Source organism: Rhipicephalus sanguineus, chromosome 9, assembly GCF_013339695.2.
Source record: "Rhipicephalus sanguineus isolate Rsan-2018 chromosome 9, BIME_Rsan_1.4, whole genome shotgun sequence".
Lineage (NCBI taxonomy): Eukaryota > Metazoa > Arthropoda > Arachnida > Ixodida > Ixodidae > Rhipicephalus > Rhipicephalus sanguineus.
In genome coordinates this window covers 16,879,069-16,891,906 of record NC_051184.2, presented here as the reverse complement: position 1 = coordinate 16,891,906, position 12,838 = coordinate 16,879,069, and the positions used below count along the sequence as shown (strand labels likewise).

Sequence of the window (12,838 nt, the reverse complement as noted above, 5' to 3'; positions counted from 1 at the left end):
TGCAATATACTGCATGGACAAAAACTGATATGTTCCTGGCTCCGTTTGCAGAGCTTGGGCACCTTTGGACCGCTCCGGTGTCGGGAGAGGACCTCTATAGAAAAACTGCAGCACCAGTCTAGGCTTTTGTACAAGTTGCTGCGTGTGGCAAACAGATTTGCTGAAGATAGGAGGCAACTTTATGGTATGTGTCTCTCGAGGCATATTTGTTTTTCACAATCTAATCATAACTGCAGACTGTTTATGCAGCTTTTGCAGCTCACTTTGCTACAAATACTAGAGATCCACAAGTGCCCCCTTTCCTATGTAAACAAATCTAAGCCTATACATGCCCCAGATTTCTCATCTAACAATTTTTATGATTTCATAGATTTTGTGTAATCTAATTTTTGTACAATCTCAACTGTGTGTTACCTTCCCTTGGTGCTCATTCTGGTACTTCGTTACACCACTGATTATCTGTATCTGCCGAATTAAAACTTTGCTCATGCGCCCTTAACTGGGATATCACCGGTTCGCTTAAACTTGCGATTCCCACTTTGAGATGAAAATAAGGTTATCTATAACCTCTGGAAATACTTGTAAAAATACAAGGACTGCACAATGCAGACATTTACTAGAATCAAACTGAAATGCGTTTTTTCATGGAGTCCCATGAACTGGACCATGAACCAGTGGCGCACCAAGGAGAGAGTGGTTTTGGGGGTTATAACACCCCTGCCCCAGTGAGGCTGTCTTAACCCCCCTCTCACTGCCCTACTGTCCTTTTCACCAAAAGTTCAATGTATACCTTCAAGGGCTCTGTTGGCGTCATTGAAATCCAAGAAGTGGCTTGAGGTAGAACTTTCCTGATTGACTCTAGAAATGTCTGAACTGAATGAGCACAAACCGCATCCTCAGTAGCTCTGCGTTCAATTGCATTGAAGCAGCGGCAAAAGTGGTCAGCGTAGATTAGAGTACAATGATTAAGTTTTTTTTTCTGGCCTTGCAAATTTCGGGGGTTGGCTTAGAATCGGGGCCGGCCTAGATTCGAGTAAATACGGTAATTGCTTCTGTCAACAATGCCATAAACAGAGGTGTTCTCATATTTACCAGGATCTCAACTTGTTGAGGAGGACGACATTGGTCACTTGTGGTGTCAGATGGGCACCAACGATGGCCTAGTCACAACCTTGACAAGGCTGCGTGACCCACTGGCCCGGCTCGTCCGCTCCCGCCTGAACAATGGAGCCGTTTCTGAAAGAGGCAAGCCCCCCCCCCCCTTTTTTTTCATGCTTTCATTCAAAGCTGTATTTTCGTCCACTTTAATTTCCTCAACACTAAGTACAAAACAGTTGAAAGATTACAAATAATGTCCCCCATACTTTCCTTGGCTTCATTGTCTGTTGGTTTTCATTAAGGTTGTGTCTAACAAAGAAGACAAGCCCTTAAAATTCCCCTTCTTTCGTTCGTTCAGTGTATTGGTTATTTCTTGAGCTAACGCACGTCGGTGAGTTGGTTGCTACATGACTGGTAAACAAGCAGCACTGAAAACTGGACTAGACAAAAGAGAGCATAGGACGACGTGTGGACTGCCAACTGAAAGGTTTTAGTATTTACGCAAGGTGACTTTGCACACCTGGTTTATGCATTCGGTTTTAGGTGCATAAAGCCATTTTGCATGAATAAAACCTTTTAGTTGGCAGTCTGTACATTGCCCTGTGTTCTTTATGTGTCAGGCCTGTTTTCAGCACTGCTTGTTTCCTGGTTATTATTGCATCAGTGCATGTGTTTTAGCTCTTGAGGTTTTCCTGGCTTCGAATCTTATCACATCCTCTCATGTCTGCCCAGATTGTTTCGTCTGCATAATTTTTTAAGCTTTTATCTTTTCCTTATTCTGTTGATGTCTCTTGTGATAAAGGGCTTGAACCATATTTTGTTTCCTCATTGAGCTGTGGTGAAGGGCACAGCCAAGTAGGCAGATGTCATTCTAGCATTAGAGCTTTTACCAAAGCCATCTCACAAGTTATCAGTATTCATTTATTCAAGATGCCTAACACTGCCAAAGAGGGCATTGGGTAAGGAGAGCTTCAGAATACGTTAGTTTAGACAGCTTACAGTTATACAAATGAGAGAACATTGCTAGTAATTATGCTGTGAAGAAACAAATGCATGGAAGTTCGAACATGCCAGATAATCACAATATTACGAAAAGGCTACAAAGATGTAAATATGAATTCTAAGACTGCATGCAGTGATACAAATCATAAAGAATAAAAAACATTCATGACATCTTCCCAAAAGAAAAAACAGGTTATGAGCTAAATAACTGTGGTAACCCCTTAGTATCAACATCTATCCGAAAACATCCCCCCTCCCCCCTTTCATATCTACCTACTCCAGAGTGAGGTTCTGACTCCATAACTGACTTCGGCTGCAACACCCACAGCTTTGACCATTGGCAGGTTAGCCTTGAATGCTATGCCTGTCATAGCCAGAACGTTAATGCTGTTCTCAGCATGTAAGTTTGTGTTTGTGCATTTAGGGGCATGCATGTGTAAGTGGCTCCTTGTGTGCGTCCTTCATGTATGCAAAGCGGCGACTTCGTACATTCCTGTTACAGTGGTGCTAGTGGTGCTACAGAAAATGCTGGATGTCACAAGACTGGAGCCTGACATGCTGGTGACGGTGCTGCAGTTCCAGACATACTTTGCCCAGCTGGGCAGCACACTTTTCATGGATCACGTGGAGCAGTTGGAAGCCGAGTGTAAGTACATACGAGACACTGTGAAACTCATTCTCTGTGCACCACTGCATGAGTGCAACATGTGTGACTTACATGAAGTTGATGGAAATGAACACAAATTAGTCCTATATTTAGTCAGTCATGAGACAAAAATGGCAGTGAGAGTGACAGCGGTAACATCAGTAGCATTCAAAAGCCAGCAGTTGCAACTATAACAAAAGCAGGCGATCTATGACGACAAGGAAAACAGTGGAATCATGCTGCGATATTTGCTTGCACTTCTGGAACACTAAGATAGTGTCAACAGTATTGTTTCATTTTCGTTTGTCATAAACTGTGCTGCTGCTCATTTAGTGCTTTACAAAGCAACCTTTCTTTTTGCTAAATGTTTTCTTAAAATGTTTTGTTAAATCTATGAAAAGTACACTTGATGAATTGACCTTATCATGAGCTTTATAAACTATGCTGAATACTCATATTGTTCACATCACGATAGAACGAGAGCAAAAAATGGACTAGGTAGTAAGGGTTGTACCACCGAATTGGCATGAACAATGCTATCTTGTTGAACTATGTTTCTTTATCACTTTCAATGTACATGCACAACAAAATATTCAACTATAAAACGATGCTGCAATAAATTCCTACTAGTCACGACAGCTGCAATAAGTGTGCTGCTCCTTTTGATTCTTGGACTCCCCAAATGTGTCAATACGTGCTGCAACTTGAAATCTGTCTTTCATCTTCAACGTTGCAGTGAAGGTCCTTGACTCACTGTCCTCGCGTGAGCTACCCATTGTGAAGAGGACACTGTCAGCACTAAAGAATGTAGTGCCTACCAAGGAGCTGGTATTTGCTGTTTCTCAAATTCTGGTCTGCGGGGATCGCCAGCTCTCGAATCTAGCAGGTGAGCCTTAATTATTCGCACATGGTTTGGCTTCTGAAGTTGTTTCACTACTAGTACATTAGCAATTTCCTGCACCCATAAGCCTTAGTTATTTGATGATTATTACTAGGGGTGTGCGAATATTCGAAATTTCGAATATTTTTCGAATAGTGTATGCTATTCGATTCGATTCGCACTCAAATTTTACTATTCGAACTATTCGAACTTGCCAAAAACAAATGCAGTCAACGTCCGATTGAAAGTGACCCCTTCAGATTTTCAATATGCTTCACCTCATTACACTCTCGTATTGCGGCAAAGCTGCCTTTGAAGTTCCGTTACGGTCGAACCTAGCCAAGGGACAAAGTCCGGTTAAAAGTGGTCCCTAGATTTTCAATATGCTTCACCTCATCACACCCCCGTATTGCGGCAAAGCTGCCTTTCAAGCTCCGTTACGGTCGAACTTAGCCAAGAGACGGCCAACGTCAGTTTGGAAGTGGTCCCTAGATTTTCAATATGCTTCACCTCATCACACCCCCGTATTGCGGCAAAGCTGCCTTTCAAGGTCCGTTACAGTCGAACTTAGCCAAGAGACGGCCAACGTCAGTTTGGAAGTGGTCCCTAGATTTTCAATATGCTTCACCTCATCACACCCCCGTATTGCAGCAAAGCTGCCTTTCAAGCTCCGCTACGGTCGCAAATGTATTAACTCGAGAAAACGCTGGTTCCAATATGGAGATGAATGATGTGGCAGAGTTGGGGGCTCAATTAATGCTGTTTTGGACTCGAAATTTGGGCAGGAAGTCCGAAAAATCGGACGCCGAAGCTTTTTAGCATCCAACATTTCAGATGTTCCGATATATCGACGTCTACGAGGCAGATTTGGAACTCCGGACTTGAATGGAGCACACCCTTGTTTGCCACATCAGTTGGCCTTCCACAGAAGTTGAAAGAGGAGGAGAGGCTGAGGAAATGGCATCTCTGCCTATCACGTGTAAAGTGTTGTCGGCAACACTTTGGCTGCACCAAATCATGTACATAAATACAATTCGGCCTCTACACTGCCTCATTCTTGATAAGAAAGACAACTATGAAATATGACCCCACCAGCGCTTCATCAACCTAGCGAAAAGAAACACTTTCATGTTGCTATCTCACAAGAACATACTTAGGGATTCTCTGCAACTTTTTCTGTAATTTCACTTCGAATTATTCGAAAAATGTTCGAGAAATATTCGAAAATTATTCGAAATTATTCGATTCGATTCGCACTCAATCTTTATTATTCGAATTCGCTTCGCACCCAAAATTTTGCTATTCGCACAGCTCTAATTATTACCATATTTACTCGATTCTACCGCGCCCTCGATTGTAACGCGCACCCGTTTTCCGCGACCAAAAAAAAAAAAAGTAATACATCGATTGTAACGCATACCCATTTTTCGTGAGAGAAAAGAACAAAAAAAGTCCGTAGGAGTCAAACTTCGCACATTCAGAAGAACAAGTATTTGGGTTTTAAAGAACTAAAGTTTCAAAAAAGTAAAACACAGTCAAAAAGCGGGCCTTGCCGCTAAAACTGTCACCACTACGGCGGCGATACGAGTCGCGTAATGGATCAGTCCTCGTCGCTGTCGCACAACTCCTTGTCGCTGTCAACACTCTTCGATTTCGGGAAACCGGCCCTGCTTTTGTCCACAGAAACTTTTTCGTGAAGCTTTGCTGTAAAAAAATCTTTTGCTTCTGTTTGCGCCAGTCTCGCACGCACGTTTCGGGAACTCCGAACGACCGCGATGCGGCCCGATTTCCGTCCGTCTCTCTGCACATGTAATAACTATTCTTTTAAATGCGGCATCGTGGTACACTAGTCGAGTATTTGGAGTCGGCACTTCCATGCCGTCGATGCGAACGCAGAACGGGATGACAATCTCCTCAGCACACGTACGAACTGAAAAAATGACAGAAATGGCCAAGGCGCGTAGGCATAGAGTTAATATACTGACTCTAGAGGAAAAGCTCCCCATAGGGCCCATGCATTGAAACCTATAACCGCATGGGTTCCGCCATGATGGAACAAAACGATCGTTGCCAGCGTTACCAGACCCTGAGACGCTCGCTACATTTGACGGTAGTAATCAGTTTTAATCTACCAACCTAAGGCAGCTACGCGCTGTTCAGAGAACATCAGCTGTGTTTTGACGCGTGAAGCCGTGTGTTAGTGTACGGTTGTCTGTGCAGGTGGTCCGGATGATAACAGTTAAAATTTCCACCTGTTCGTGCATGCTTTTTACTAGGCACTCCCTACCAAAGTTTCTCCGTTCGCTGGCACAAAGGTCACTCGACAGATTCGCAGCTCGAAGCAAAGTCCGTAGGCCGTGGTCGCGCGCTGATTCGACTTGCAATGACGAGACACCTGTACCCACGTTCTTTTTCAGCTCATTGCTGCCGCACTTCAGCGCAGAGAGCCGTAAAGCAGAAAAATGTCTATTGCAGCATGCAGCGGCGAATGTGAGTGAGACATCTCCCGAAAGCTTCAATCGAAACTAAAGTTACACGGCCCACGAAGCTTTATCGCCGTTAAAAAGTATTTAAAAAATCGGTTGCGACCAGTTCGTACGTAACTTTCAGGACTTGTCTCATCTCTTCTTTGCCGTCCGTCCTGGTTTGCACTGATGCACTGACTGAAGGTTCCAGCTCGAAAGAAAAAAGGGCTGTCACATGAAGTCGAGTGGTATGCGGCGACAGAAAACGCACACAACAGGATACTATGACAACTACGAGATACACGTCGCGAACGAAGTTTCAGGGGCTTTAACACGACGCGCAAACCGGCGCAATTGGCCGCAAGCACACACTCGCGTACTCGCGAGTGTTGATATGGTGGTGCCATCTAGTTAACAAGCCTGCAAACGCTCCTTTCCGCGCGCAGTAAATTGCATAAATAGCCGTCGTATTCTTTCGTAGAAGTATTCAAAATAAACACAAAACAATATCCGCAAGTTTTTAATTGCGAAGATGCTTGTTTAGGATTGATATGTGATGGCAAGAATGACAACGTTCCAAGATGTCAGCGTTCTTGTGGTTATAGGTCTCGCGGCCCAGCTTTTCCTCTAGAGTCAGTATATTAACTCTATGCGCATAGGAGGCGGCCATTTTGAAATGTCGATGGCAATACGATAACCGAGTTTTTTTTTTTTTTCGGTACTCGATTCTAACGCGCATGCGATTTTTGGACTCGTTTTCCCGGAAAAAAGGTGCGCGTTAGATTCGAGTAAATACGGTAACTACCACTTTTTCTTTGTCAAAGCTCAACGACCTCTCCTCTCCCTCCTCCCATCTTTCCCACCATCGCTCCCCCTGAAGAAGGAATCGAGCTAGTTACAAAACAAGAAAATACCCCACCCCTTTTTTTTTGTTGGAGCCATTCAAAAGCCCTAATTAACCCTATCAGACAGGCACTTCTGTAGAAATGCTCAACTTCAAGAATTTGGTTATCAGTTCCGTCAATTTACTGTTTAATCCCGTGTGTCATTATGATAGAGCTAGAGCTGTCCCTGGAAGATGAGGATTCTGAAAGAGGTAAAGATACTCCTTTGCCACACTGAACTTAAAATGCAGTAATCCAACCTCCACGTAACAAACTTCAAATATACAGTTAAACCTCAACATTAAGGAAGTCAGTAAAATTGGCACTTTACTTCTTTATATGAAAATTTATATATTATTGAAATTTTAACCTTCACTATGGTTGGTGGTGAGCAAGACTGAAAATGAAAAGGCCTTAAAATTTTTGATGGTATCTAAGTCAGCTGTTCCTCGCTTGCTGCTCCTTATGTGCTGAGGGTAAACAAAAGTGCATATACCCGCCATGATTTAGTGACCAGGGTGTTGTGTTGTTAAGATTGTGGACGTGGATTCGATTCCTGAGCCATGGCGATCGCATTTCAATGGGGGCAAAATGCAAGAGCACCCACGTACATTTAGGTGCACGTTACAAAAATTCCAGGCGGTCACAATCATACCATTGTTCTGGCACATAAAGCCCCAGAATTTAATTTCCGTTCTAATGTACACCGCTTCCTTTTGCAATGCGGTCACCCCGCCATCTTTGTTTGTCTGTGAGTATTGTCACAAATTTGAAAGTTCGCAAGCTGGCAGATACATGGTTGTTTAAAAAGAATGTAGTGTCAATCATCTCTTTTTGTCAGACTTAGCAAACCATCTCTTCTTGGGAGAAGGCATCATACCTGATATTATTGGCGTTTTCTTACAGAACAATACCTGAAGGCAGCAGCGAAAGTCACTTCCAAAGCTCAGGTAATTATTACCCCTACAAGTAGGGAACGTGTTAGGGCATAGTTATTTATGGATTCCTCAAGCCCGTGCATCTCTTTGCAGATCTGTGCGCTGCTGGTTGAAGGATTGGAGGCTGATGCTGCACTCACAAGGCAGGGATGCTGCAGGGCCCTGTCTTTTCTACAAGTAAGCAGTTGCAAAATTCAACCACAGAATTTTTTAATGGGAAAGCTGCTGATGTAGACAGATACTTTTACATAATGATATTTAATTCATATATCTGGAGATTGTAGCTACAGAGTTGGCATGGGACTCTGCCAAAAGATGCAATTTTCACTACTCATCAGTTGAGCTCCGTGATGATGGCATTTCATGCCCTGACTAAAAAAACAGCAAAGGAAAGACAAATGGACATTGATAAAAGATACAGGCACAAGATGCAAAGCGGTGGTAATGGTGGTATAGCATGCGAGGTTAGCCTGGCATGCATAGTTGACACTTTTCCCGCCTGAGCCTCTCGTTTGTTGATAGCAGGGGTGCGTGGCCAATCGTTAATAAGCCCAGTGTCACTCAGGAAAGCAATTAGCGATATTGAACTCTTCCTGTTTGTCACAGGCCTTTTGGTAAAGAACATCTTTGAATATAGAGGGTGCAAGAGCTCGCTTTTGCAGGCTGTGGACCATTGCTGTTCTACTTTCTGTGCCAAACAGCGGGAATAGCCAGACAAAATATCTACATTACCGATATCACCACAGAAGGCTCAAAGCGGGAAAGTAAATTGTCCAATCTCAACCAACCAAGCCTGCGTGATATGCAGAGTTTGTTTCAATGAATGTAGTGCAATAGGGCAGCTCCTTCGTGAGTGTCCTTGAATTGCGCAAGCTTGAAATCAAAACGTAGAAATAAGTGTTTGCTGGATTATACTGCAATGTCTGTTACAAGCTGTTCCTATTCAATAGATGTACTTGCTGTACTTCAGAAAAAACTGGAGTAAAAGTTGCTGACACATCTGTTGGTTTCTTTTCAGGCTCAGGAGTACATGGAGGAGTTGGTGCACCTCTCCTATGCAGACGAAGTGGCCAAAGTGCGACAACAAGCCAAAGAAGCACTGTTCTCGTTCGGTAGGTGACAACTACCCCATCCCTGCTTTTTATAGAGCAATGGTTACTTAAGCCTGAAGTTATTTATTTGTTCTTTTCTCATATTCTCGGTGGCAGAGGAATTATATATAGCAAAGGGTACAAAATATGATACATGAGAAATAAACAAAGTGCAGTGATAGAATAAGCAAAATGCAGTATAGTAAGCTACAGAAGTTTCCTGCTGTGTATAAATAAACGAAACCCAATGTAAGCTACAACAATTTCTTTTCTATACAGCTATTATTATAAAAAACATCAAATTGAAATAATATTCCTGGTTATACAATGTTTGCTAAAAGTTTACGAAAAAGGCCGTTATATTGGTAATATTTACAGCATCAGTGGGAAAGTTGTTCTAATCTGCACATGTGCGTGATAAAAAAGGCTGGAAAAAGATCTGTTCAAAGCTGTTCTCCTCTTCATTCCTTCTTTCTCCCGTTCTTGCTCTTTGTTTGTGGTCAATGCAACTATTGTAGTCCTTCAAAACTCGTAACCTTTATCTCGGCCTTATCATCACCTTTGTGGTGCCCACTTATCAATGGACGAAGTCTGTTTATGTTATCGCTTCCTTACTAATTTATTTTGCTCGAATTTTATCTCTAGTTTTTCGAAGTACTATTCGAAATGAACGAATGAGTGTGTATTAGTCCGCTTGTAACCCCCCTGTAAAGGTGGTTTCACTGCAGTGGAGGGATGCTGTACCGTGAATACACCTTTCCAGGGAAAATCTGCGCTGCCGCGAAGTCCCACTTCAAGGCTAAATGAACATATTAGTACTCTCACATCGATTCATCATTTTTTAAGTTTAAAAGCTTTTTATACAGGCTTATATGCTCTAAGTATAGTAAATTTTAAAACTTAACATATTTTACAGGTTATCACTTGCATCCTACCAAAAGTCAAATCCTGCTACTATTCAAAGTTGCTTCCACTTCCCTTTGAAATAAAAAGAATGACATTTGCACATGCCTTGTTACAATTTAAAGAAAGTATTGTGCAGGTTTGTTGGGTCATGACAAATATGCTAGTTTTTCATTATAATATGTGATATATACTATTTGAATTCGATTCGAAATTATTCGACCAAAATCACTATTCGCTTCGAATTCGCTTCAAACCTAAAATTTACTATTCGCATAAGCCTAGAACACACTTATTGTTTAAGCAATGATTACCTGTGATTTGTGATATGAATCTGATGCTTTATTTGCAAGAGGTACTTTTCCACTTGAAGATGTAGTGTACGTTATGAACACTTCTGTGCTTGGCAACTGCACTTAGCCACTATGGCCTCTTGAAAGTACTAGTTTTTGTTCCCTTTCATATTGCACACGACTGTCCTACTGTCCCAGTGCAGTGCCTATGAAGATGTAGGCATTGCATGAATGCCTCTGAATGTTCTGCCGTTGTACACTCATTTCAGGAGAAGACGGGCGAAGGGAGTTCCAGCAGTCCCAGTTGGTTGCACACGGTTTCCAGGGTCTGACCGTCAAGTAGAGCTCTGTCAGCAGTAGCCTAGACCTCCACGAACAAATGTGTGCTTGAAGAGCGTCTATATTTTGACACCCCTCTCCTCCCTTCCAAACACCCATGCATGCTCTCTAGTGATTCCAGCTTCCAGTACTTAAGACCAAGCAAACCACTCGACCCGCAGTGTGAGGCCAAGACATTGTTTCATTTTGCGGCTGGTCGTGTAGGCATCTGCCAGGCTACGATCGAGCCTTTGTTTTTGAGTTCCTGTTTATTTGCTGCTGCTGCTTTTGTAAATAATATCAAGATATTCAGTGAGAGTTATTTTATTTCAGGTGTTTCATGTTTTCTTTTTTAATTTTTAAGCTGATCATGCTGGTTTCATCTGATGTTTATTTACAGACTTTTTCTTTTCTAGGCGTTTTCGATTCTTTCTCATCAAGCAGCGCAGCTGTGCTGCACAGCCATGTCTCTTTTCTTTGTTTTTAAGCTTTTCTTATTTTTCATAATTTCTGTGAGAAAAGGTGAAGAGGAAGCTTTCACTCAGGGTCAACTCTGATTTTCACATGCAGATACGTGCAGAGCACAGAAGTGCTCAGATTAGGCTACTGGCATTTTGAATGAAATTAATCGAAATTAATCACCAAATGTAGCAAGTTCAAAATTATGAATCATGTGGATCTAAAAGTGCAGCTTACTCAATTGGGATATCATCTTTCACTGCAGAGTTGAGTTGCAAGCATGATGCCTTAGTTAAATATTCTGGTTTTTCATCACTTTTTTTTTGTAAAGAAATAGTTGATAGCCTGAATCATCTGCACTTTACAGCTACTATAGTCGGGTACAACTTAAGAAGTCAGGAAAGGTCCCGCCCACACGGCCGAAGTGATTCAGCTGATAACTTCCCCGACTAAAGAAATAGCCCCACTCATGCACTCGGCAATGTTCTCCGAAGGCGGGGTCACCAGCCGTCCGGCTCATGACGTCAGTCCGAAGTGCACGCCCATTGGCGCAGGCTTGCGTGCATCCGCCTTTGAGGAGGAAATGCCGCGGACTTCTAAAGTTGTATTCAACTATAGATTTTAGTTATATTTCTTTTGTGTGATGGCCAAGAAGATTTTTATTCGAGTGTATTTTATAAGAGCATGCGACGTGAGGCTTCCTCTTAAAATACTGTGCTTATTGTCGGGTGTGCCTGCATTGCTCCATGCATATCACTTGAGCGAAGCTACGTGAGAGTTGACAGCATGCTCATATTGATGACGCATGTTTGCAAGCTTGCCAGCGTGCCATGTTGCTAACGGGAATCGACAGTGCAATGGCTATCCTGTTCCGATGACTGATCGAAGCACTACTAGTAGTACTTTCTCTGACCAGCGCCACCCATGCAGTCTAGTCAGCAAAGTTGGTTGTTTGTTATCATTCCAGAGAGACGAAGAAAAGTCAGCGAAATGTTTCTTTATTAGCGTCGAGAGATGTTCCAACCCCACTCCCGCCCCAACTTTTTTTTTTCTGTTGCCACTAAGATGAAGCATCTGCCAAATCCTCGAGACTTGAGTGCTGGTTTTTAATAAACAAGTTATTGCATGACTTGGTTGTGCATCTCATTCTGTTGCATTAGCAATAGGACTGTTGGCTTGGAAAAATTGCATTCTGAGTCAATCTGAAGCCGGCAGTGTTTGTGTAGCTGTGTATTGGGGTCGGACGGAAGTGGTGTTTCTAAGTAAATACCAAACATAAAGATGTTCCTACGGCAGGACTTGAACGGTGGGTATCTAGCACTTAAACTTGATGCTCCGAGACATCACAAATGCGTGCATAATAAGGTTGCGCATACAAGCAAGTGCGTCGAGACGCTTGCCGTATTTTCACAACGCGGACGGTTCGATGTCAGTCTCGTATCATGCATGCTCGTGGAGGTGCGAGGCCTGTGTGCAGTGCTCTTGATCACTCTTATAGTCCAGAATTGCTTGGCCTCACCAGTGCCCCATCCCCCAACCTAATGCTATATTTTTCTCACATTTACCTCTGAATTGAGTTTCTTTTGCACACGCTAACTATGACTATTTGCACGATAATTTAACAAGCTTTTGCAGGGTGGAGAAAAGGATGAAGATGCAGCAGACACAAAACTAATTTCACGATTATAATAAACAAGCTTCTGCACTTACAGAGAAATGGAAATGTCCATCACATGTAAAAGATACACTGTGTACAAGTCATACAACTTGATACAAGATTGTTTTATCTTTTTAGGTTGCGACACGTGCGTACAATGCAAATATCGCATGAAAGGTATAAGGTCTGCACACACTTCTCACC

At 42.6% G+C, this 12,838-nt stretch overlaps 1 protein-coding gene across 3 annotated transcripts in view; it reads left to right on the top strand.

Moving 5' to 3' along the window:
• Positions 1 to 12,105, top strand: part of LOC119404659 (rho family-interacting cell polarization regulator 1) — a 102,094-nt gene extending 89,989 nt beyond the window's left edge. For all 3 annotated transcript variants that reach the window (XM_037671251.2, XM_037671252.2, XM_049418957.1), the window contains 8 exons: positions 52 to 184; positions 1,096 to 1,245; positions 2,603 to 2,746; positions 3,483 to 3,632; positions 7,882 to 7,925; positions 8,007 to 8,090; positions 8,932 to 9,025; positions 10,470 to 12,105. In XM_037671251.2, the coding sequence (XP_037527179.1) occupies positions 52 to 184; positions 1,096 to 1,245; positions 2,603 to 2,746; positions 3,483 to 3,632; positions 7,882 to 7,925; positions 8,007 to 8,090; positions 8,932 to 9,025; positions 10,470 to 10,543 (873 nt within the window). In that variant the 3' untranslated portion in view covers positions 10,544 to 12,105. The remainder of the gene's footprint in view (positions 1 to 51; positions 185 to 1,095; positions 1,246 to 2,602; positions 2,747 to 3,482; positions 3,633 to 7,881; positions 7,926 to 8,006; positions 8,091 to 8,931; positions 9,026 to 10,469) is intronic.
• Positions 12,106 to 12,838: the final 733 nt, after the last annotated feature.